The 24,508-nt window shown below is 34.8% G+C and overlaps 1 protein-coding gene across 21 annotated transcripts in view; it reads left to right on the forward strand.

Moving 5' to 3' along the window:
- Gphn (gephyrin) overlaps positions 1-24,508 on the forward strand; it is a 396,859-nt gene that overhangs the window by 199,036 nt on the left and 173,315 nt on the right. For 10 of the 21 annotated variants that reach the window (XM_036205531.1, XM_036205522.1, XM_036205514.1 and 7 more), the window contains 2 exons: positions 333-440; positions 13,733-13,867. In XM_036205531.1, the coding sequence (XP_036061424.1) occupies positions 333-440; positions 13,733-13,867 (243 nt within the window). The remainder of the gene's footprint in view (positions 1-332; positions 441-13,732; positions 13,868-24,508) is intronic. The other 11 variants (XM_036205519.1, XM_036205528.1, XM_036205521.1 and 8 more) reach the window with 2 other exon arrangements.

Here is a 24,508-nt window from a genome sequence, read left to right on the forward strand (position 1 = left end):
CCATACTATTAATACTAAATTGAATTTTTTTAGTGGAACCAGTTAAGAAAATAGGTTCATTTTTAAATCATTGTGTGTTCTTTCTTTTTATTCCTTAATTAAAAGGGTTAGTCCTTTTAATTACAGTTCATTGTTGTTCCTTTACAGCATCAATTTTGGTTGTAAAGGAAAATACAACATATAAAGTCAAAGATGATTTTGTCACTTTAAATTTAGAAAAATTTGACATTTCATTGTTCCATTTGTGATCATTTTTTCTTTTAGTCATTTTGCTTATGTAATTTCATGCTTTGCTCTCACAGTATTCATAATTGTTATATGTTATACATTAGAAGCATCCATTCTACACCAGTCCTGCTGTTTTCATGGCACATCATGGACAGCCCATCCCTGGTATCATCAGTAATTCCCATCATGCAACAGGCAGTGCAGATAAACGGGTAAGACAATGAGTTTTGAATAATGATCTTGCAAATATATATCATACTTCCTTTATTTGGAGGTGGGCTATAACATATGGAAAATGAGTTACTTTATTGTGTAAGATCTTCAAGGTTATTGAGCATACCACATCAAGGAATTAATTTTTATCTTTGGTACCGAAATTACTCTACAATCATTAAAATTCTGTCATTTTTAACAGTGTACTTTCATCACTTGACTTTTAAAAAATTCAGGTCAAGAAGTCTGGGTTTCTTGGTTTGTTTTACAGTCTTATTGAATACCTGTAAATAAATTGCCTAGCTTAATTAAGGTAGCATTTAGGAAGATTACATTGTGTCTTAACACGTAGAAAGCTTAATCAAACTAATATTTAATTTGCAATGGCTTGTTATTTTCATGAACTTGCATCTCTTTTTGTTTTTCTTCTCTATGTTCTCATGGCAACCATTGAGAGCTCAATCTGTGACTTTAGTGATCATTAATCTTTAGAAACAGGTGCCTATATATACATATTACTTTTTTTACTCAGGAAAAGCAAAGAAAGTTAGTCTTAAAATTAAAATTCTTATAAATCAGTTAATAGCAATAATTTAGACCATGAATAGAAGATAAAAAATCCATTTTAATCTATTCTGTGCATATGAAATAAAAGGGAACAAAAAAGAAAAATAAAACTAGTTAATCAGGTAAAATTTGGCTTTATTTACTTAGGAATTATGTATGTATATAATAACCTCTTGGAAGATAACACTATCAAATGTATGATTTAACACTTACATTCCATAATACATATCTGGTTGAAAATAAAATTGAGTTATTCAAACGACACATAGTAAATTTAAATTGTGGTTAGTTTAAATATTAGTGAGTGTCTTTTAGCGGTGCCAAATTTGAAGCCTTTCTTTTGGTAATCACATTTTATAATGCTATTATAACTATTATAGAAAACATTCTGAGTTTTTAAAATAAAGTCATTGCAAGATTCTGCATTTATAACCAAGATTATTGGTTACTATATTCTAAGAATATCAGATTAGATCCTCAAAAATTATTTGAGGGCTCTAGCCCTCATATGGATAAGTGGTTAAGGGCATGTGCTGCCCTTCCAGAGAACCTGGGTTTGATTCCCGACACCGATGTTAAGTAGCTCACAATAGCCTTTAACTCCAGCTCCAGGTGGATCCAAGTCTTCTGGTTCCTGTGAATCCTTGAACTCAAGTGAACACATCTACAAACAGATAAAAACATATACATAAAGTGAAAAATGATAAAGAATAAATATTTAAAAGATAGTAAAATACTACTTCTTAAGAATTATTTAAGTAACATTTATTTTCATTTCTCACAAGGATTTATATATCTACTACAATCATTTCAGGTACATATGAAAGAAAGTAATTATCACATACAATAGACGTGAATTATTGTGATCTAATTTTCTTTTTTTGTTAATTAAGAAAATTTTTTCATTTATTTTACACACCAGTCAGAGATCCCCCTCTTCCCTCCTCCAGCTACCTCATGACTTAATTTTCTAGAGGAACTAACTAATTTGAAAATCGCTCCAAAATACTATGTGGATGTCTTCATGGTAGAACTCAGGAACTTACTTATTGACTGGGATTTAATATTTCTTTGTAAGTAGTAGCAGTATTAGTCATTTTGTCATTTTTGCAAATATTTATTTTTCAGTTAGACTTTATTTTTATTCTTTTACTAAATGATGAGTCATTTGTCAGAGCATCTAATTCTCTTACTCTTTATACTGTGCCTCCATAGGAAAGAATGGAAAAAAGACAAAGAGGTAACACTCAATAAAACACCTTTAATGTTCTTGGTGCTTCTTAACACAAATACAAATAGATTATTCCATGCCATAAAGAATATGAAACCTAGGTAGAGTTGCAGTTACTATTACTACTTTATTTTCCCATGTAATTTTGTTCTTCTTAACATCAAAAAGAGGAACTTGATCAGTGAATGCACTGACTTTTCAGCAGTTCCCAGTGATCTGATTACTACTGATTGCCAATTTTTTTTTGGCTGCCTGCACAGCAGGCATTTCCCACTCCCTCCTCCTAATACTTCACTACACATATCCCCATCACATAGTTTGAGCAGGTTAGCTTAATATAATCACCATTTTAATTTCATCTAACCACAGCTATTACTTCAGGTAACACAGAATTCAAGCCTATCACAGTTCATGGTTCTCAGCTCCAACTTTCTTTGAAGTACTGGGGCACAAATTCTGTTTAAATATGTGTATGAATGAAGAAATACACATAACCAGCCAGGTGGTGATGGTGCACGCCTTTAGTCCCAGCACTTGGGAGGCAGAGGCAGGCGGATCTCTGTGAGTTCAGGGCCAGCTTGGTCTACAGAGTGAGTTCCCGGACAGGCTCCAAAGCTACACAGAGAAACCATGTTTTGAAAAACCAAAAAAGAAAGAAAGAAATACACATCTCAAGAAGTGCCATCTTGGGACTCTGAAAACAAGTCCTGCCATAATGACATGAATTATAAAAATATAGATATCAGGTTCTCACCACCTTGTTTTTACCACTCCCTCAACTCTTTTAAACTGTAGGTATCTCTCAATTTTATTAAATAAGTTATTTTCTCTTAAAATTGATTGAAATAAAGGTGAATATACTGTTGTCTATAACCCAAAAGAAATTTTTAGCAATATATGGTAATGTGTACATCTCATTAACATAAGATTTAAAAAATATTAAAAATATAACAAAGATAAGATTAAAATTATTCCTTTAATTGGCTAGAATATATCAAGTAGGATTTTTCTGAAGTTTCACACTTGGGTGAGAAACCTGATTCTAGAGGATAGAGTGTAAGGAATATGAAGTAGAGGAGGAACAAGAAGAAAATAAATCCCACTCTGCTGTGTTTAACCCTGAGATGACAACTTGTGTTATATATTGAAAAAATAACTGATAGGTTTGATAGTCAAATTTGTAAGGACAAACTATGATTTTAAGACAAAAAAGGAAAATTTCCTTGAGATATATAAGAGAAAAATTCATCTCACTAATTAAATCTGGAGAAGTTCAGAACAATGATGATGTTTCTATGCTCTCTTCATGAGTCTTATGGTACTTGTACACGAAAATAAATACATATATCAGGACAAAAAAATGAAAGCATATAAAGGCTATCGAGGAAACTGGTGTTATGGAGGAATAATTTCCATATAATTTAGATAGAGAAATGTAGATTAAAGAGGAAGGGTTTCCTGTTGGAAACTGGGATAGAAAGTGAAAAGTAGTTAGGCAAAAAAGCTTTTTTCCTGTTTCATTTTGTTTTACCGTTAGTGTATGGTACCTGTAGAAACTCTCAGGTTTAGAGGTTTTCATGAATACGGATGATGTGCTTTGATAATAGTCACCCACCTCTCTTATCCCACTCTCTGCTGTTCCTTCTGCTTTTCCATACCCCTTTGGGCCTACCTTTTACATATGTGTCTGAAATTCTACCAATGAGGAAAAAATAGAATGTTCGTTTGATTTTTGTTTTTCCAGTCTTCCTCAAATCGCTTAATAGACTAATGTGCAGTTTCATCCATTTTCTTGCAAATGACATAATGGGCTATGTCTTAAAACTTGATTGTATATGTTCTATATGTATGTATGTATGTATGAACCTCATTTAATTTATCTATACAGCTGTTGATGGGCACCCAGGAAGTGACTTCTGTGGACACTGCCATGATAAACATGGAAACATGAGTTTTTACAATAAAGATATTTTTCTGATTCTTTTAATTAGCAAGCCAGAATTATATATCTTGATTAGATGGTAGTTCTATTTTTAATTTTTGAGACACTTAACATGCTAATTTGGACTAATATATGTTCCCATAAGCAGTGTGTAAAGGTTTCATTCTTTTGTTTGTTTGTTTGTTTGTTTGAGACAGAGTTTCTCTGTGTAGTTTTGCTGCCTGTCCTGTATCTCTCTCTCTCTCTCTCTCTCTGTAGACCAGGCTGGCTTGAACTCACCGAGATCCACCTGGCTCTGCCTCCCGGATGCTGGAATTAAAAGTGTGCACCACTGCTGCCTGGCCTCTTTCGTTCTTAATAGCATTTGTATTTTCTGTTAATTTTCTCTCCAATATTGTTCTGGCTGTAGTGGAATAAAACCTCATTTTGTTCTGGCTTGCATGTCTCTGATGAGTAAAGGTTTTGAGCAAATAAATCTTCACGTATTTATTGGCCATCTGTACTCTTTATTTGAAAAGTGTCCATTTTATCTGTACTCTTATTTGTTCCTTGAAGGTTTTGTCTTTTTCTGTATATTAATCCATTGCCAGATAAGTAGCTGGCAAAATTGTCCTTCCATTCTATAACCTTTCTTTTCATCATGATAATTCTCTTCAGTGCTGTGAAGAATCTTTTTATTTGATGCAATCCCACTTGCTAAATCTTACTCTTATTTCCTGAATTGTCCTATTCAGAAAGTCATTTTCTATGTTTATATCTCAAATTGGTTTTTTCCTAGTAATTTCACAATTTTAGTTCTTAAGATCGCTAATACATTTTGTTTTGGTTCTTGTACTAGGTGAAACAGAAATCTAGCTTCACCTCATATATCTGGGCATCCTGCCATATGACCACCACTTGTTTAAGAGAAAGCCCTTTATAAAGCCCAGTGTATTTTTGCCACCCTTATGGCAAATCAGGTAGCTTTTGTTCTTTCTTTGGTCTGTGTTCTGTTTTTAGAGGGTACCATATTGTTTCATGAATATGGCTCTATAATAATGAATTGAGTATTCTGATACTTTCACCATTGCTAGTTTTGTTCAGGATTGCTCCAACTGTTCTGAGTCTTTTGTGTTTCCATCTAAACTTCTGATTTTTTTTTCAGTCTCAAGGAACACTATTATAAGAATTTTGATGGAGATTTCACTTATGTTTGCTTTTGTAATATAACCACTTTAAAATCAATTCCATCAATCCATAAACATGGGAGATCTTTAAATTTCTTTGCAGAAGTCTTCCATGTCTTGAGTTAGATTGATGCCTAATTTGTTCAGATCATCTTCTTTTAACTAACGGTTTTGTTGTTTGCAGCTGTTGAGAATGTATGTGCTTATTTTTGGCTTCTTTATTACTGTGCAGGCAACTACTTGTTTCATGTGTTGATCCTACATCCTGCTTTTTTCTTTATCATATTTGTATCAGATCTAAAAGTCTCCTGCTGGGGACTTAGGTTGTTTTTCTAAATTTTTTGTGAGATTATAGTTACATCATCTCCTCTTTGCTCTCTCCAAACCTCCCATTCACTCCCACCACCAGCTCCCCTTCAGACTTCAAATTCAGGGCCTCTTTTTTCTTTATTACATACAGTATATGTATGTTACACATGTATAGAGTTATTAGAGGATTATATCATCTATAAGGAATAATTTAATTTTTTCGTTTTCCATTTTCATGCTCTTTTTCTTGCCTTGTTGCTTTGATTAAAATTTCAACCAGTATATTGAATAAGAGTAGATGGAGAGACATCCTTGCCTCATTCTGATTTTACATGAAATATTTTCAGTTTTCTTCAATCACTATAATGTTTATAGTATTGGCTATAAGTTTGCCATGTATAATCTTTATAATATGGAGGTATTTCATTGGATCTTTTTGTTGTGTTTTTTATTGAAACTGATTTTTTTTTAAATATGATATCTTTTGATTATGTTTTCCCATCTCCCAACTTCTCCCAGATCCTCCCTTCTTTCCCACCCACCCAAATCCATATCCTTTCTTTCTGCCTCTTGTTAGGATATAAACAGGCATCGAAAACAATCATATTAATAATATAATAGCATTAGATAAAATAAAAACAAACAAACCAGAAAAGGACAAAACAAACAGAAGAAGAGCAAAAGAAAATTCAGGAAACACGTATAGATAAAGAGACACACACAAAAATCCCATAAAAGCACAAAACTAAAGGCCAAAATATATATGCAAAGGACCTGTAAGTGAGCAGGGGGACTGAGACAAAGACCCTCCAAAAATACCATCGAGTTTATTGTGTTGGCTATCTTCTGGGCATGGGGCCTGACCTTAAAGGTGGTTGGTATAACTAGTGAGACTCCATTGGAAAAAAGTAATTGTTCATTTGCAGATATCAGTTGGAGATATCTCCTAGAGATTAGGAATGCGGCTTTGGTCTACTTCCCCATTCAGCACTGGGGCCTCATCAGGCCTAGACCTGTACAGGCCATGTGCATGCTGCCACTGTCTCTTTGAGTTCATATGTGCCTTGGTCTTGCTGTGTTCAGAAGACGTTTCCTTGGTGTCTTCCAACCACTCTGGCTCTAATAGTCTTTCCTCTTGCTTTTCCATAGGTTTCCCTAGCCTTGAGGGGCTGTCTTTGATGGAGACATCCCATTTGGGACTAAATATTTTAAGGTCTCTCTGTATTGTCCAGTTGTAGGTACCTGATTAGTTCCCATCTACTGCAGGAGGAGGCTTCTCTGATGATGGCTGAAAGAAACACTGACCTATGTATATAGCAGATGTCATTTTATTGCATGTTCCCTTTGCAGAATAGTCATATTTGGTTTTCCTCTAGGTGCCTGTCTAGTCCCAGGTTCTTGGCCACTTGAGCAGTATTAGAGATGGATTCCATCCAATGGAGTGTACCTTAAATCCAATCATATATTGGTTGGTTGGTCCCACAAGCTTTGTTGCCACTATTGTACTAGCACATCTTACAGGCAGGTTCACTTTTATAGACTGAAGAGTTTGTACCTGGGTTGGTGTTTATCTTTTTCCTTTGGTAGTGTGCTGTAGTAGGAAACTTAAAAGGTCTTATTAATGAAACCAAACCCGAGGCCAGTTATTGGGGTGATTGCTGGAAGATCAGAGAAGCAGAACAAGCCACAGCTATCTCACCTTGCTAGTTCCTCAGGTGATCTTGTTTCCTCAGGCTGGAAGCTTCTGAGTCCTCCTCCACATGAATCTCAGCTGAACTGTGTTGCTCCAAAGCTTAAACTAACTACATGCTTTTTCCTCTCTAGTTCCTGGTCCTCAAGCCTTATATACCTTTTTCTTTCTGCCCCCACTCCCTGGGATTAAAGGCGTGGGTCACCATGCTTAGCTGTTTCTAAAGTGGCCTTGAACTCAGAGATCCGGCTAGCTCTGCCTCCCAAGTGCTGGGATTAAAGGTGTGTACCACCACCGCCCAACTTCTGCTATGGCTTACTCTTCCCATTTTCTAGCCACCATTTCTAGCTCTGTTCTAGTGGCTGTCTGTTCTCTGACCCCAGATATGTTTATTTCGGGGAACACACAATATTTCAGGGAACACAATACCCACCACATTTCCCCTGTTTTTGTCTAAAATTTAAAAAGGTTATAACTAATACAAGAAAAATCATATCCAATAAGTATATAAAATATACACAGTCAAGATTACATTAATGATGTCTAGTCCATTAGCATTTGACAGATTCAGGTGAAAAACTCCATTATCTATAATAATGTCCAGTCCAGTAACATTTGATAAAATTCAGACAAAAATTTTTCATTACTTACCCTATCCTTTCTTTTCATAATAGATTCAGTAGTCTACCTTTTGTCATTTTTATATCTTCTCCTTTTTCTTTTTAGAGTAGATTCAGTGATCTACCCATTTATCCTATTATTTCTTTATCTTTTTTCTCAGGGTAGATTCAGTGATCTACCTCATATCTATTTTCTCTTTTTCCTTTTCTTTTTTTTTAACAAAACCTCTGAATCTAATCTTCATGTTCAGCTTTTTCCCTGACCATTAACAATTAACAACTTGTAACCAATCATCATAAACAATGACAATATCCAAAACTCATTAAACGACCAAAAACTTCCCATCCCACCTTTTGGGGATGTGGGCGTCGTTTTCTTAAAATTACATCCATCTTTAGGGGATCCTGAAAAGAAAATTTTGGGGTTAATTGTCAAGTCCTGTATCATTTGTCCAGCCACTGCATAATAAAATGCAGGGCTTGTTTCAAGTCCTTGTTCAAGTAGTCTGTCAGGCTGGATCATCTCAGCTAGCCATCTAAAAATTGTCCTGAGCAGTTTGTAGTCCAAAGCCAATCTTTCCATGGTGTTAATGGCTTTACCTCAGTCCATGTGGCATCATCATTGTGGAGTGCCATCATCCTTTTGGAGATTTCAAAGTCACTGTTAGGCATGATCATGGTTCCCTTTTTTTTTTTTTTTTTTTTTTGTGCCTCCTCTGTGGTTTGGAGTAATCACAGTCTGATAAATGTCTGTCTCTCGGGACCATGAATGTTCTTCCCTAGAAGAGAAAATCTTTACAGCAATTTCTTCCCACCATTTGTCTTGCCAAACTTTTCCAAACTGACCTTTGCCGATGCTTTCTTGTAACATGCTGGTCCTGGCAATTCTTGTCTGAACAAGCAGCAGTAAATTCTTTGTTCCAGGTAGCAGCATCACCAAAGTCACCAACACGATGAGAAGCAGCCGGCAACTCGAAGCAGCAGTCACTGCCTCCATGGTCCCACCGACACTGTTTGTGTCTAGGCCCCGGCCGAAGCTTCTCCTAGGTCGGCCTCAACTCGGGATCCTCCTGCCTCTGCCTTCTTCAGTAAATCCTACCAGCATGTGCCACCACAGCTGGCTGAGTATAGCTCAGGCCTGAGCTAGGGTTCACAAGGCCACAGGCAAGAGGCTTTTTCATGAATTCGTACCACAAACGTTGGGCGCCAGATGTAACATGAATCTTAAAGAGTCTTATTAATAAAACTCAAACCCCTCTTTCCTCCCCCTCCGTTTGATCCTCTTATTCTAGCCTCCCCCTCATCCATAACTATCTATTCTGTCCCCTTCCTAGGGTGATCCAATCCCCTCTAGTCCATTACTCTATACCTGATCTCTGTCTGTGTAATATGATTGTGCTCTGCTTATCAAAGACTTAAAAGTCAGCATCCACATATAAGTGAATATATACCATATTTGTCTTTTGGGGTCTGAGTTACCTCACTCACGGATTTTTCTAGTTCCATCCATTTACCTGCCAATTTCATGGTTCCATTTTTTAACAGCTGAGTAATATTCCACTCTATAAATATATCACATTTTCTTTATCCATTCTTCCATTGACAGACATCTAGTCTGTTTCTAGATTTGGGCTGTTATAAATAGAGCAGCAATGAGCATGGTTGAGAAAATATCTCTGTAGAGTCCCTTGTGTATATTCCCAAGACTTGTATAGCTGGATCCTGAGGCAGATCTATTCCCAGCTTCTTAATGAACCTTGCCACAGTGATTTCCATACTGGCTGTACATCTGTGCACTCCACCAATGGATGAATGTTCTCGTTATTCCACATCATAACACATGAACTGCCATTTGTCTTATTCTGACAGGTGTAAGGTAAAATCTTAAAGTAGTTTTGATTTTCATTTTCCTACTGACTTAAAATGTTGAGTATTTTTTTTTAAATGCTCAGCCATTTGTGGTTCCTCTTTTTGAGCATACTATGTTTAATCTGTAACCCACTTTGAATTGGTTATTTATTTTCTTGATGTCCAGTTTAATATAGTTTTGTTTGTTTGTTTTCCCAGACAAAGTCTCTCTGTGTAACAGTCCTGACTGTCTTGGAATTCTCTTTGTAGACCAGGTTGGCCTTGAACTCACAGAGATCCGCCTGCCTCTGCCTCCCAAGTCCTGAGATTAAAGGCATGAACCACCACCACCCATCAATATTTATGTATTTTAAATATTAGTAGATATTAGCCCTCTTTGGGATATGTAGTTGGTAAAGATCTTTTCCCATTCTGTAGCCTTCCACTTTTGCTGAATTATGGTGTCCCTTGTCATGCAGGAGCTTTTCAGTTTCATGAGGTCACATTTATTAATTGTTGATCTTAATGCCTCTGCTATCAGTGTTCTCTTCAGAAAGTCTTTTTCTGTGCCAAGGTACTTAAGGCTGTTCCCCATTTTCTCTTCTATCGGATTCAGTGTATTCATTCTGTCTTATGTTGAGGTCCTTGACCCATTCATAGTTGACTATTTATTGTTCAGAGTGATAAATGTAGACCTATTTGCATTCTTCTACATGCAGCCATCCAGGTTGACCAACGCCGTCTGTTGAAGATTCTGTCTTAATCTTTTAGTTAATTTAGCTAAGGGTTTATCATTGTATTGATTTTCTCAAAGAACCAACTTTTCCTTTCAATGATTCTTTGTATTGTTTGTTTGTTAGCCCAGAGTTTAATTCTTTCTTGCCATCTACTCTTTCTCAGTGTTATTTACCCTTTTTTATAGTAGAGTTCTCAGTTATGCTGCTAAGTTGCTAGTGTGAGCTCTCCCCAGGTTTTTATGTAGGCATTTAATAATATGAATTTGCTTCTTAGAACTGCCTTCATTGTGTCCCTTTGGTTTGGCCATGTTGTGTTTTCATTTTTATTTAATTTTAAAAGTTTTTAATTTCCTTTTTATTTTTATTTTTCCTTTTTAAATTTGTTTTATTTATTAGTCATGGGGAATTTCTTTTCTGGTCCTGTTTATTTGGTGCTATGTGTGCTTCTTGTACCTTAATAGGCACTGTCTTCTTTAGGTTAAGGAAATTTTCTTCTATGATTTTGTTGAAAATACTTTCTGTACCTTTAACCTGGGTTTCTTCTTGCTCTATTTTTACTATTCTTTTTTAATATATATATATATATATATATATATATATATATATATATATATATACATATATACTCCTTTTTTAAATTTCTTTAGACAGGGTTTCACTATGTAACTAGCCATGGCTGTCCTACAACTTGCTCTATAGACCAGGCTGGCCTTGAACTCACAAAGATCAGCCTGCCTCTGCCTCCTGAGAGCTGGGATTATAGATGTGTGCCGCCACCACCCTGTTATCTCTATTATGGATTTGGTGCTTTCATGGTGTCCAGATTTCCTGAATGTTTTGTGCCTGATTTTTTTTTTTTTACATTTAATGTTTTCTTTGATGTGTTTCATTTCTTCTACCTTGTCTTCAATGGCCGAGATTCTCTCTTCTATGTCTTGGATTCTGTTGGTCAGGTTTATGTCTGAAGTTTTCGTTTGATTTCATACATTTTTCTTACCTGTTATTTCAGTTTAGGTTTTCTTTAGTGATTCTATTTCTACTTTCTTAAACTGGTTTTATTGTTTCATTCCATTGTTTCTTTGTATTTTCACAGACTTCTTTAAGGGATTTATTTATCTCTTAATTTGAAATCATTGTCTTATGCTTCAGCTATATTGAATATCTCAGGGCCTACTATAGTAAGATTACTGTTTCCTGATCAAAGCACATTGTTTTGTGTGTTCAGAGTACTTTTGCACTGAAGTCTAGGAATCTGAGTTATGATGATTGGGGTGTTTCTAGATGCTAATATCTGCTTTTGTCTTTATTTAGTGAATGTTTTATTCTTTGGTTGGTGGTGTTCTCTCCGGATCTTACACATGTGTGTTCCCTGGTATAGAGGACTTCTGCAAGTTGTTGGGTGGCAGAGGAATAGATATATGCTAAGGGAAAAGGCTGAGAGGGAATTTGGGAAAGAGATAAGAGGTTCCTGTCTGCACCTAGAGGCCGGATTCTCCAGGGAGTTGGAGGTAGAGAGAAGATGCTCCTGAAGGTAGGTTGCAGTAGGACAAAGGATGTGTCTGGAGAGACAGGGATGAAAGGATGAGGCAGGTTCAGGATCTATACCAAGAGGTGGAGTCTTGGACGGTGTTGGGGTGGGAGGAAGGGCACCTGTAAGCATGCTGCTACAGGATTAAGATGGAGAGATCATAACAGAAGACAGGAAGGATTCTAAGACTTGCCTACCTGAGTCCCGAACCTGATGTTGCCACCATATGTCCCTGTGAGAGAGTGTTTCTACATGTCAGCAGCTGACACAAAAGAATAGGGATGGGCTCGAAGGGAGTTAGGAGGGCCCATAGGGAAGAGTTAAGCTGGGCCCCTGCTCAGCAGGAATGCCAGGTAATTGAGGGATGGTGAGGGAAGGCATCTAAAAGTTAAGTGCTGATGGGAGAACCATAATGAAGGAAGGGACGGATAGTGAATATTGCCTAGCTGACTCAGAGCCTGGTGTGACTTCTCGGGATCCCAGGTAGAAAGTGTTAGTAGATATTTACAGCCTCAAGATCCCATTCTTAAACTGGTAATCTGTCTCTAACACTCTAGCACAAAATAACTAAATTATTCATAGCTTAAAGTAATAAATTTGATAACATAATATTTACATTTAAAATTATCTACATATTTTCATTTTGTTTAATTTTTAGAATAGTGATATTCAAATATATCAATCTTCACTATATTCAAAAATATAACCTAATAGCCAACATTTATTAAATATTTACTATTTCAAAATGCCAAAATTTACTATTATAAACTGTAACTTATCTTGCTTACATTATCTTGCTTAACCATCAAAATAATCCAAGAAGCCAGATGTTACAATTATCCTCATTTTTTCAGATAAAGAAAATGTTGCTGGAAATGATATATTCAATCAGGGTCCTAGCAGAAGTGAGATAGCACACTAAATAAGTAATTGAGATTTTTAATAAGGGCAAACATATTTAGACTGAATTTAGAGAAAGCAGGAAGGCAATGTGAGTTTCTGTGGGATTAATAAGCAAAAACACTGTTCCTAGCTGAATTTTGACAAAAGGGATCCTGAGAATTCCAGGAACTCTATTGCTATACAGAGAAGGGGATATATATATATATACTCGAACAGAGCTATGGTACTGAGAGACACATATAACCCCTGGGGAAGTGAGGGGAATAAATACCAAACCTTATGCTCTTCTAATCCTTGGTCTTGTGCCAGGCCCTGACGTCTGGAAGAACACAACTGGAAGTCAAGGAGCACAAAATAGCTAGTTCATGATGTCCATAAAGGTCAGTTAGAAATAGAGAGGATGAAATGTTAGAAAATGAAATTTAAAATCTAGGGGTATCTTGCCAGGAATTCAAGGTATTAAATGGCAAAGTAAGTTATTCAGTAACATATATTTCTTCCTCACCACAGTGCTGGACTACTTGTCACTAAAGTGTTTTCATAATATATTGTTTGTTAGAAAAAAATTATAAATCTAAAAAAATGCCTGAATCAAATATTACATGTGCTTATATATAATAAGTAACACCGACTGTATAAGAGCTTAACAGCAAAGAATGACAGATCCATCAAACACTGAAAAAGATGTGAGTACTTACTTTGTATGCTGTGGCCTTTTCCTAATGTTAAACTATAGTCATTCCTGTTCAGATTCCAGATTCCATCATTTCTCGTGGTGTTCAGGTGCTCCCACGAGACACAGCCTCCCTCAGCACTACTCCTTCAGAATCGCCCCGGGCTCAGGCGACTTCTCGCCTCTCTACAGCTTCTTGTCCCACACCAAAAGTAAGTGCAGGCCATTGCATCTTATGTTTCTCTACTTCGAATTCGAGAAAACTATCAAACGTTCCCCTGCTTGTCAAGGTTGGATTGCATGCAAAATGCTGGTAAAAATTGATGGAATATATGATAACTACCACCCATTGTTTAATAGATATTATTAGGATAGTAGACATTTCATACAATATGCCTGCTCCTACATCACAGGTAAAGATACCACTTTATAACTTAGGTTTCTTTGTGGTAGACTGATTACTTTTTAGGAAACTTACCAATATGGGTATAAAAATAAATTTTCTGAGGATGAATGTATTTTTGGCCAATAATCAGCAATATTAACAAAATACTAAGACAAATGGGTTTTTTTTTTTTTTCTTTTAAACTTCAGGCTTGATACCTACCTGCTCTAATATCATTCCAAAAAATTTTTCAAACAGACTCAACTTGGAATATTGCTGCCTATTATTTGGAAACAAAACTAAATTTGTTAGAAAGAAAGTTTTAATGCCAACCTTTGGGAGAGGGTGGGAGTTTCTTAGTTTTTATTTTTTATAATCTGTCCCTGAACTGTGGTGGAGGACAGATTAGACACTGTTTCCGGCCTCATGTGTTGTGTGTAAGGAATGAGCAAGCTTAAGTACTGTCATGCCTACCTTCTGGAGTATCTCCTCCCTGGGAAGTCACTCACTTGTTCTTTCAAGTTCTGTTTGTGAAGAAACTAATATTGTTATCAAAAGTATCTTTCTTATTTACTAAGATATTGTGTTAGATATCAAGCTGTATAGCAAATTTGCCCTAAGAGTCTCACAGTTTTTCGAACTGGCCTTTTTTTCTATCATGAGATTTAAAAGCAAGTATAGCTTTCTCCCTTAACTGCAACTTTTCTATTAGTTTTGTGAGTTATGATTTCATTTGATGAGAAATTATCTCAAAATTATTGATAACATTTATTTATAAAATTATTGCGTCTTGTTTTACATTTTATGACAGATGATAGAACACTCTTAGGGAAATCTTCATGTTGGTACTATTACATTTGTATGTCATTGTATTTAGATAGGTGTCAAAATAAGTAACAATGTTATTTAAAAATTGAGGTTGTAAATCTTCAAAGAAGAAAAACTATGAAAACATTGGAGACATAAAATGTATGTTAGTGCTCCTAGGGTACCAGTCACATTTTAAACTAGATGAAAATATGAAGTTCTTAGGACCTAAAATGCACAAAAGAATCTTACCCATTTTACTATATTAACTAAGTAAATTGATGCATGATTTGGGCTACATTAAATTCTGAGTGTAAAAGCTAAACTTTTTGTAAAGTCCAGAAAATATTTAAAACTAAAATTTAAGTTCACTGTATGATTTCTTTTTTAATCTAGCTGGGTGGTGGTTGTGCATGCCTTTAATACCAGCACTTGGAAGGCAGAGGCAAGTGGATCTCTGTGAGTTCAAGACCAACCTGGTCTACAAAGTGAGTTCCAGAACAGCCAGGAATGTTACACAGAGAAACCCTGTCTGGGGGGAAAAAAAAAGATGTTATAATCTATCACATAGCAAGATCTCACAGCTAAAAATACAAAACTACTAAAGCCACAGTATATTTTTCCATTATTATAAATGTGCTATACCATAAATATATTTGAATAGTATTTTAGGCTAAATCTAATTACAAAGAGGATAGCAAATAAAATTTCAAGAATCACTTATACTTCTAATTTCACCAAAATAAAATTCTCAAATGAAAATGTTTTAACATTTATGAAATTAATGTGCTTATTCATGGAGCAAATGGATTTTGATATTGTTATTACTTGGTATTTACATGTTCAAACTCATCATAAATTCAAATAAAGCACTGTCTTTTGAATCCAGTAAAAGATTTTTGTTGTTGTTGTTGTTTTTATGTTTATTTCGAGACAGGATATCTATGTAGCTTTGATGCCTTTCCTGGTTCTCACTCTGTAGACCAGACTGGCCTTGAACTCACAGAGATCCTCCTGGCTCTGCCTCCCAAGTGCTGGGATTAAAGACTTGTGCCACTGCCGCACGGCAGAAAAAGATATTTTTATAAAATTTTCCCAATACTAGAATATATGCATTAAAGTTACAATTATTAGCTTGGCCTGGTATCTTTTGCCTGTAATTCCAGCACTCAAGAGATGAGGCAGGAGAATCATAGGAGTTTGAAGCTAGTGTGGACCATATAGTACGTTTCAGAACAGCCTAGGATAAAAAGTGAGAATATGTCTCAAAAAAACAAGAAGGAAGGAAGGAAAGAAAGAAAGAAAGAAAGAAGGAAAGAAGGAAGAAAACTAGAAAATAAAATTTTGCCCTTGTCTAATTTTTTTAAATAAAATTCGTATGTGAAGTAAAAATATTAATATAATATTAATATTTACCATTTTGAGTATTATTTAAAAAGAGTGAAGATTATAAGATCTCCCTAAAGACTTATATCTCAATAGCCATGTGAAGATTGAATGAATGAAAGCCAAAAATTAAGTTTTTCTTACATAGTCATTTATTTTAAAAGTCTTATTCATCAATAATGATCACTTTTACAGCATTTGACACCATCAACAACTCTCTGCAAATGTTCTCATTATATTGTGGGTTTCCATAATTCAATATTCAGCATCTGATTTCAAATGTGGTGGTTTTTAAGCATGGCTTTCCTATGCCCATCCTATTTTCCCCTGAGTTAAATTTCAAGATGATGCTAGATTTTAGCACTTAACTCTGTTCTGAATTAAGTACTTATTTTAATTCTGCATCATAAAAATCTAGGAGAAAAAAGAAGATGAAAACATGATTCTCAATTTTCTAATGGTAATATTAACTGTATTAGCATATTAAAGAAAAGTAACTAATTTTCAAGGTTTTTTTCCTAAGGAAAGATACTACATTTTGATTTGAATGTGTTTAGTAGGTATTTGTGAAGTATGCAAGGAGTGCTATTTTGTGTAGAACTGAAAGTACATTTTCAAAATTTGCCATTCCTGTGTTTACTGCCTTCTGGTTGTAATTTATAGTTTAGTGGATAATAGTCAACTCTATGAGAAGTCACCTGTGTTTCTGATTAAGCATGAAATGTGTCATATACAGAAATAATGTGCAAATGATGTTTCTTTGTATCAGAAATAGCTACAGTCTTGAATGATCAGCTTTAGAAAGAGCACTTGACCTTAGTAATGAATGTGGATTCCAATGCTTACGTCTCTCATTAAAAGCCTTACTACATTAAGCAAGATGCTTAATATTTTCTGAGTTCTGTGTCTGTTTGATTGGCTGTGCCTAGTTGTCAGAAAGGAATAATGAGTCAGTAGACAGTATTTACCACCCTTAAAAATAAAACTGGCTACTATAAATTATAATAAAGTATAATTAAATGTTATGATTCATCAACAGGAGTTCAAAATATTTAGAAAATTCTCTTCAGCTATATTCAAACTGATTGTTTGTGGAAACTTAAATGAAAGATTTGGGATATAGCTCAATAGTAGAAGATTTGCCTAAGATGTTCAAGATTTTGAGGTCCACCCCCAGCACTGGATAAACAAAAAAGCCATGGTAGCACACATCTATAATCCATATTAAAGAGGGTATGTCAGGAGGATTTTGAGTTCAAGCCATCCTAGGCTATATAGCAATACCATCTCAAAACATTAAATAAAAATAAAATTAATCATGGCAATGAATCAAACCTAATTTATTCTATAGGGTTTTATTTGTTTGTTTGTAAGTTTTAATACTGAATAATATTTAAGATGAAACTCTTTCTGTCCATTTACATATGAGCACTCATTTCTCTAGGTAATGATAGGATCAAACATTTAACAGTGTGTGTGAGTGAGTGAGTGAGTGAGTGAGTGTGTGTGTGTGTGTGTGTGTGTGTGTATGTCTGTGTGTGTCACATACTTTATCTTTGATTGAGTTTTGATCCTTTAGGATTCTTCCATCTATAAGAACAGATTCTCTGTGTAAAATATACTGTTTTGGTTTGTTGTAGTTGTTGTTCACTCTTCCTAATCCAATGATGACAGTCAAATATTAAAATATCACAATTGTTCATCGAATGAAATTCTCTACAGCAAATATTTACTTGGTGGAATAATTTATTGTTTAATTTTCATCAGGACAAATTTTCTTTTGTATCAACATTTTCTTATAGTGAATTCTTACTGGAATGAATGCTATTCCTTTTGCTTTGTGGCAATGCAGAAAATTTTAGTAACAAATTGGGGTTTTCATCTCTTATTGCCCCTAAATAAAATAGTGTGTAAGTCAAAGAAATGAAATGGTAAGTTAATTCTAAAGAAATGTGTGCAGTATATAGTGCATTCAAGTTCTACTATGATAATGTTCTTCTAAAAATGGTTTGACAAAAGAATAAGTCTGTAACAAGAGAAGTTCTCTTCTTTAATGAACATGATTTACAATTTAGCTCAGTGATAATTTTCAGTTATGATGAACAGCAAAATATGTAAAAACCAAAAGAGGAAAAGAAAAAGTATGAAATAGAAAATAATGACAAGACTAAATATGGGGAAAATCCAAAAATTCAATGTATTCACGAGAGAATATTTTAAGGACTGATTTTGTTATCTTTTCCTTTTCCAAGCATCTGAATTTTAACGTGTTTACAAGGTAATATAGATTATAGTCACCTATTCTCTTGTGCCAAAAAATTAGAAGATAATTTTATGATTGGTAGTAGGAAAAAGAATTTGTACATGAAGTTACCAGGAAATTGTTTTATTATGCTTAAAAATAAAATGTAAACAATTTAATATCTAGCTGGGTAAAATTTATTCACTTAAATAAATATAATTGAAATATTTTCATGAAAGCCATATTACATTAATGTATTAGTACCTAATCTTACATTCAAACAAAATTCAGAATTAGGATTTCTTTTAATTTTCTGTTATTTGAACAAAATAATTTACATTAGTCAGTATAGGGAGATGGCTCACTGGGTAAAGTGCTTTCTTTGCCATCGTTAAGACCAAAGTTCTGATTCCTAGCATCCCCATTAAAACCTGGAGGGTATAGCAGCCCACCTCCAACTCCAGCATACAGGGAACAGACACAGAGGATCTCCAGAGTAGCTGACAGGCTAGTCTAGCTAAATCAGTGATCTCTGGATTCAAGTGAGCATTCCTATCTCCATATAAGTTGAAAAGACATCTGACATCAACAATCCTGCACCATGCACAGGTGGAATACATACCACATACATACACACACTCTAAAAATGTAAATAAAAGAATTTTTATTACTCGGGGTCTTCATTATATGAGTCTGAAAGGCAGTGTGATTTTGTTAACCTATGGAAATTAGTGAACTAATACCATATTTTATTCCCTATGAGATTTTTTTCCCCTGGTAATGTTATTTTTTATAAATTCTTCATATTGTCACCTTTTTTTCTTTGAATAACAGTTGATTATGTTATGTAGCAACTCAACTAACAAAATCTAAGTCTCAGAAGTCTGTTTGATCTGACTTGCTGTCACCATAGTCTAAATCAACACTAACTGATACCAAAAAATTATGTTATATTACTTTTAAGAGCCTAAACAAATCAGAAAATTCTCCTAGATATCAGTTTTATGTGATTTTGTCTGAAATTATTGCAACATTACTGTATTGATATTTGTTTACCTTTTAATGACAAAGAAATTTGGGAGTCTACATGTAGAATCAACCAACAGCACAAAGACTGAAAACCACTGAATTAATTAGATTTTAAAAGTGTCATCTAAACAGCAAAACAGTTTTTAGGTTCATAGTTTTCTACCCACTTGGGAGGTATTAAACAGAATATTCTCATGTGACTGCTCAAATGCAGTATTAATGATCTCAAAGTATTTTTAAAAAATAATGAAGATTCCAAATAAATTCTGTTAATGTAGCCTGTGACTAGCAATATTTACTGTCCTAGAAGTTAAAACTGAGACCTTTTTTGTAATTTTTGCTTAATGGCTGTAAAATCAAAATAAGCTTTCACATGTTAACATAAATCTCATTTTTATTAAATCAGAATCAAAATATGGTTTATACATAGTGAAATGTTTTGCATTGCTTACATTTTTCAGATTACTATTGGTGGCTAACTAAATAAAAGACATGAATTCTTACAGTGTTCAGTCTGTTGTAATATTAATTTAGTTGAAGACTATGATGGAGCAAATCCAATTCACACAGCTATGTAGTTAGAAAAAGAAGTACAATATTAGCATATCTGATAATTGTGGATTTTTTTCAAATATCACACCAAAGGTTTATGGTTTTGTTAAAGGGTAGAAATTTTACTTGATGGATTTAAAGTAGAAAGAATTGCTAGCCCTTCTCTGGTTGCTATATATGTGAAGTTAGAAGTTTCTAAAAAATATGCTAATAAAACAGAAATCAGTAAACACTTTGATTTTTAATAAAACTCATTTCTAAAATATATCCTATAATTATGTAGTATATAGATACATGGTGCTGTATAAGTATTTCATAAGTAATGATAAATTTTACACCATGTAATGTTTTTCCCACATAGTTTTTTTTAGAGGATTCTTGAAATGTAAAAATCTAAAAACCTGTTTGTTACCATTCCATACTCTGATACATTTATGTGTCTTGCAATTTGAATGGATCTTTTTCCTAAGAATAATTTAGGAACACATGCATTGGTCATTTGAGTATACATTCTTCCAAATGTTGATATAGTTCATCATTATCAAGAAATCATGTTTGTTAATATGATCACTCAACTCATCCTAAAACTCTTAGAAGCATTTGAAGATCTCTAGCTCAGAGTTAGGAATACATTTTCTAAAGTTCTAAATTCTGTTTTAGAGCTAGTATTTGCCACAAAAAGGGGCCAGGCAGCAAATGTTTCTGCTTTCTTTGGATAAATGGGTTTACTGTTCATTTATAAAATAAAGTATCTTAAATTTCTAAATCTGAATATTCTTAGTTTGTCAAATGCCCCTTGATTCTTTCTAGTCAGGAATTATGGTCTTTGTAAAAAATAGCTAGTTGGGTTCTTGTTTTGTTGTTTTGTGTTTGCTTTGAGACAACACCATCCTTTGCTATATAACAAAAGTATTTCCATCATATCTACCATTTTATCAAAATCAAGAATGGAGACTTAATTTGTTTAGTTAAATTAACTGTTTCATTGAGGACAATATTAAATGAAACTAGCTTTTAAAAAAGGTGTACATCTCAGTAAATAATATTCAATTTGAAGTCAATTGCTGGGTTTATACTGTTATATGCCATCAATACAAATGTCAATGTGGGGGGGGGGCAAATAATGCTTTAATAGTTAGTAAAATTGGCCTTGGGAACTAGTAAAAGGATTTCAGAAAATCTCCTTGGATCTAGTAGTAACAATGGTATAATCAAACAGCTAAACTGGCATGTTTCTAGAAAATATTCTGGGTTGAAATGATGTATGTTGAATATTATTTCTTCCATACTTTTCATAGAGACAATATTACAGTGGTATTCTCAGCCAAAGAGATTAATGCCCTCTTTTGGTAAATGACTATAAGTACTTTTTTCTGTATAAATAATTCAGAATGAGAGCAGACAGCCAGCTCATGCACTAAGGACAGGTCCCGGTCCCACAGCCTGGGTGCCTCCCAAACAGTTCAAGCTATTCAGTTGTCTTACTTATCCAGAGGGCCTGATCCAGCTGTGGTCTCCACAGCTTTTGGTTCATAATTCATGTGCTTCCATTCGTTTGGCTATTTGTCCTTGTGCTTTTCCAATCTTGGGATGGCTTCTTTTTAAAATTAGTTTGGAACATTCATATCTCGAATGATTCCATGACTGAGAAGTATACAGCTCAGGTTTTGAACACCTTGCTAGCAAGTACAGGTTCACTCCCTAGACCTACAAATTGAAAAGAATCGGAATAAGGAAAGGAAGATACGGAGGGAAAGAGCAATAGGAAAACATTAGAAATTTCAAAAAAAAATACAAAATTTCATTATATCGTAAAATAAATCATACTGATATTGCTGGACTAGCACAGCTGTATATCAGTGTCCAGCTGACATTCTTTCAACACTCCAGGCTATTTCAATAAATCATATTAAATGCCTGATGTCTATAGATATTTTAAGACTTATTTTTAATTTATATATGTGCATGATTTGCCTGTATGTGTGTATGTATGTACACCATATGTGTGCCTAGTGCACACAGAGGTCAGAAGAGTATATCAGATTCCCTGGAACTGGAATCGTAGACAATTAGGAGCCACCACATGACTGCTGGATACCGAACCCAGGTCCTCTGGATTAGCAACAAGTGCTCTTAACCACTGAGCAGGCTCTCCAGCCCCCTCTCTGTATATATTTGTAGTTATATTTGTAGTTAGTTTATTTTCTGGTTACTTATTGTCTAGCCTTTCCATCTTTATAAAGACATAAGTAGGGTTCTTTTTGTTTTGTTTTATTTTTGTGAAGTTTTTTTGTTGTTCTTTGCTTTGATTTGGGTTTTGGGTTTGGTTTTTTGGTTTTTTTTTTGGTTTTTTGTTTGTTTATTTGTTTTTGTCTCTGGTTTGATAGCAGTATACAATTTTGAGATTTATTTTTTTTCTAATAAGTTAGACATTACCCAATTAGTAGAATTAGTCATGTTTTAATATGCCAGCTAACAATTAAAATATATATATATTATAAAATTAAAATAATATAGTGTGTGTGTGTGTGTGTGTGTGTGTGTGTGTGTGTGTGTGTGTGTTTGTGTGTGTGTGTGTGTGTTTGGTTTGGTTTTCCAAGACAGAGTTTTTCTGTATAGCCTTGGAACTCTCTCTGTAGCCCAGGCTGGCCTCACACTCAGAGATCTGCCAGCCTCTGTCTCCCAGTGCTGCGATTAGAAGTGTGCACCACCACACCCGCTTTAATAATATATTTTATCTGTTTTGTTTGTATCATTTTCAATTCTTCTGTTTCACAGAATTTTACATTAATTTATTTCTTCATTTGTCTCAGTGTCTAGTCTGCTTTATATGTGATGGTAATGAAGTGAAATATCTTCTCTGATAGTTGTTCTTGATTGTCAGCTTGGCAGTACCTTCCATTTCCTTATAACATTTTATGCCCGTAGAACTACATTTATCATTAAAGTTAACATATCATGCTCAGCAGTCAGCAGTATTTTTTTTTTTATTCACTTTGAGATTTGTTTAGTTTTGGATGAGATCTTGACAGGCATCCCAGGCTGGCCTTGAAATTGAGGTCCTCCTTCCTCAGTCCCCTAGATACTTTAATTATGTGATGTATATGTGTACACCTGTCTGTTACTACCTCATTAGTTTTCTTTTTACTATGACAAAATACCTAATATCTCCGGAAACATGGAACCTTCATGGAATTACACTTCACAGTCTCAGCTTGAATCAATGGCCTCTCAGGGCCACTGTGTAGGGATTAAACTGTGCTATACATTTCCAGCTCTCGTCAGCCTGTTTTGGGAATGTGGAAACCACATATTAGTACACCATAACTCATACATTCTTCATCTCTGCAAAACCAATACTAAATCGATGATGCCAAGTTCTTTTGAAAATATGAAAGGTGGCATTAGCCAACTGCCTCTTACCTTAGCAGCAGTGGCTTCAGAGCCACTTCCTAGCTGACCCTCAGAAAATATTTCCCATATGATCCCATTTAATCCCAGTACTCTGGATGCTCCAACCTCTCAAGGACTATCCTCCAAAATGAATTTTTAAAGAAGTTTGCATGTTTACACCCTAGAGCCTTTGATGGGTTGGGTTTTGAAGGTAGGGTACCTTTACTGTTATTATAGTACCAGATTTAATGGACTCTAGCAAAATTCCCATATAATCCTTGTTTCCCTTTGATACTTCATGAGCCTCCGATCCCTGTCCATATTTCTGTCAGCATTCTGGCCTTCCTATTATCCACCAGAATGGCCTGTTGAGTTTTCTTATAGCATTTAAGAGTTCTCTATCCCACAGTTCAAGCACTCCCACCATGCTACCTCCTCCAAAGTCATACAAATGACATGGCCACATCTTTCACAGCAGTGACCTCCCATCCCCTGTAACAAACAGCTGATAGAAGCCATTTAACTGACAAACGGTTTATTCTGACTCATCGTATAAGGAAATGCAATCTGGCATGATGGGCAAGGCATGGTAGCTGGGAAGCCATCCACAGTAGTGAATACCCACAGCATGGTGGATCTGGAAAACAAAGAACGTGGGCCAAAAACAGGGCTGAGATTTGTAACTCACGGCCCTGAAACAGGAGGTTTCAAATCAGATTTAAAAAAAAATCATTAGGCATAGAATTGACAGTTTTGTTTTATTTATTTTTTTTAATTTATTTATTTATTATGTACACAGTGTTCTGCCTGCATGTATGCCTGCAGGCCAGAAGAGGTCGCCAGATCTTACTACAGATGGTTGTGAGCCACCATGTGGGTGCTGGGAATTGAACTCAGGACCTTGGGAAGAGCAGCCAGTGCTCTTAACCTCTGAGCCACCTCTCCAGCCCGAATTGACAGTTTTATAGTTAAACAAACTATAAAAGTCATTGTCTCCTTTTTTTTTTTTTTTTTTACTTTAAAGAAGGAATGTATGGCAGTTATTGTAGCCCATACCCA

The sequence above is a fragment of the Onychomys torridus genome, chromosome 14 (genome assembly GCF_903995425.1).
Source record: "Onychomys torridus chromosome 14, mOncTor1.1, whole genome shotgun sequence".
Classification (NCBI taxonomy): Eukaryota; Metazoa; Chordata; class Mammalia; order Rodentia; family Cricetidae; genus Onychomys; species Onychomys torridus.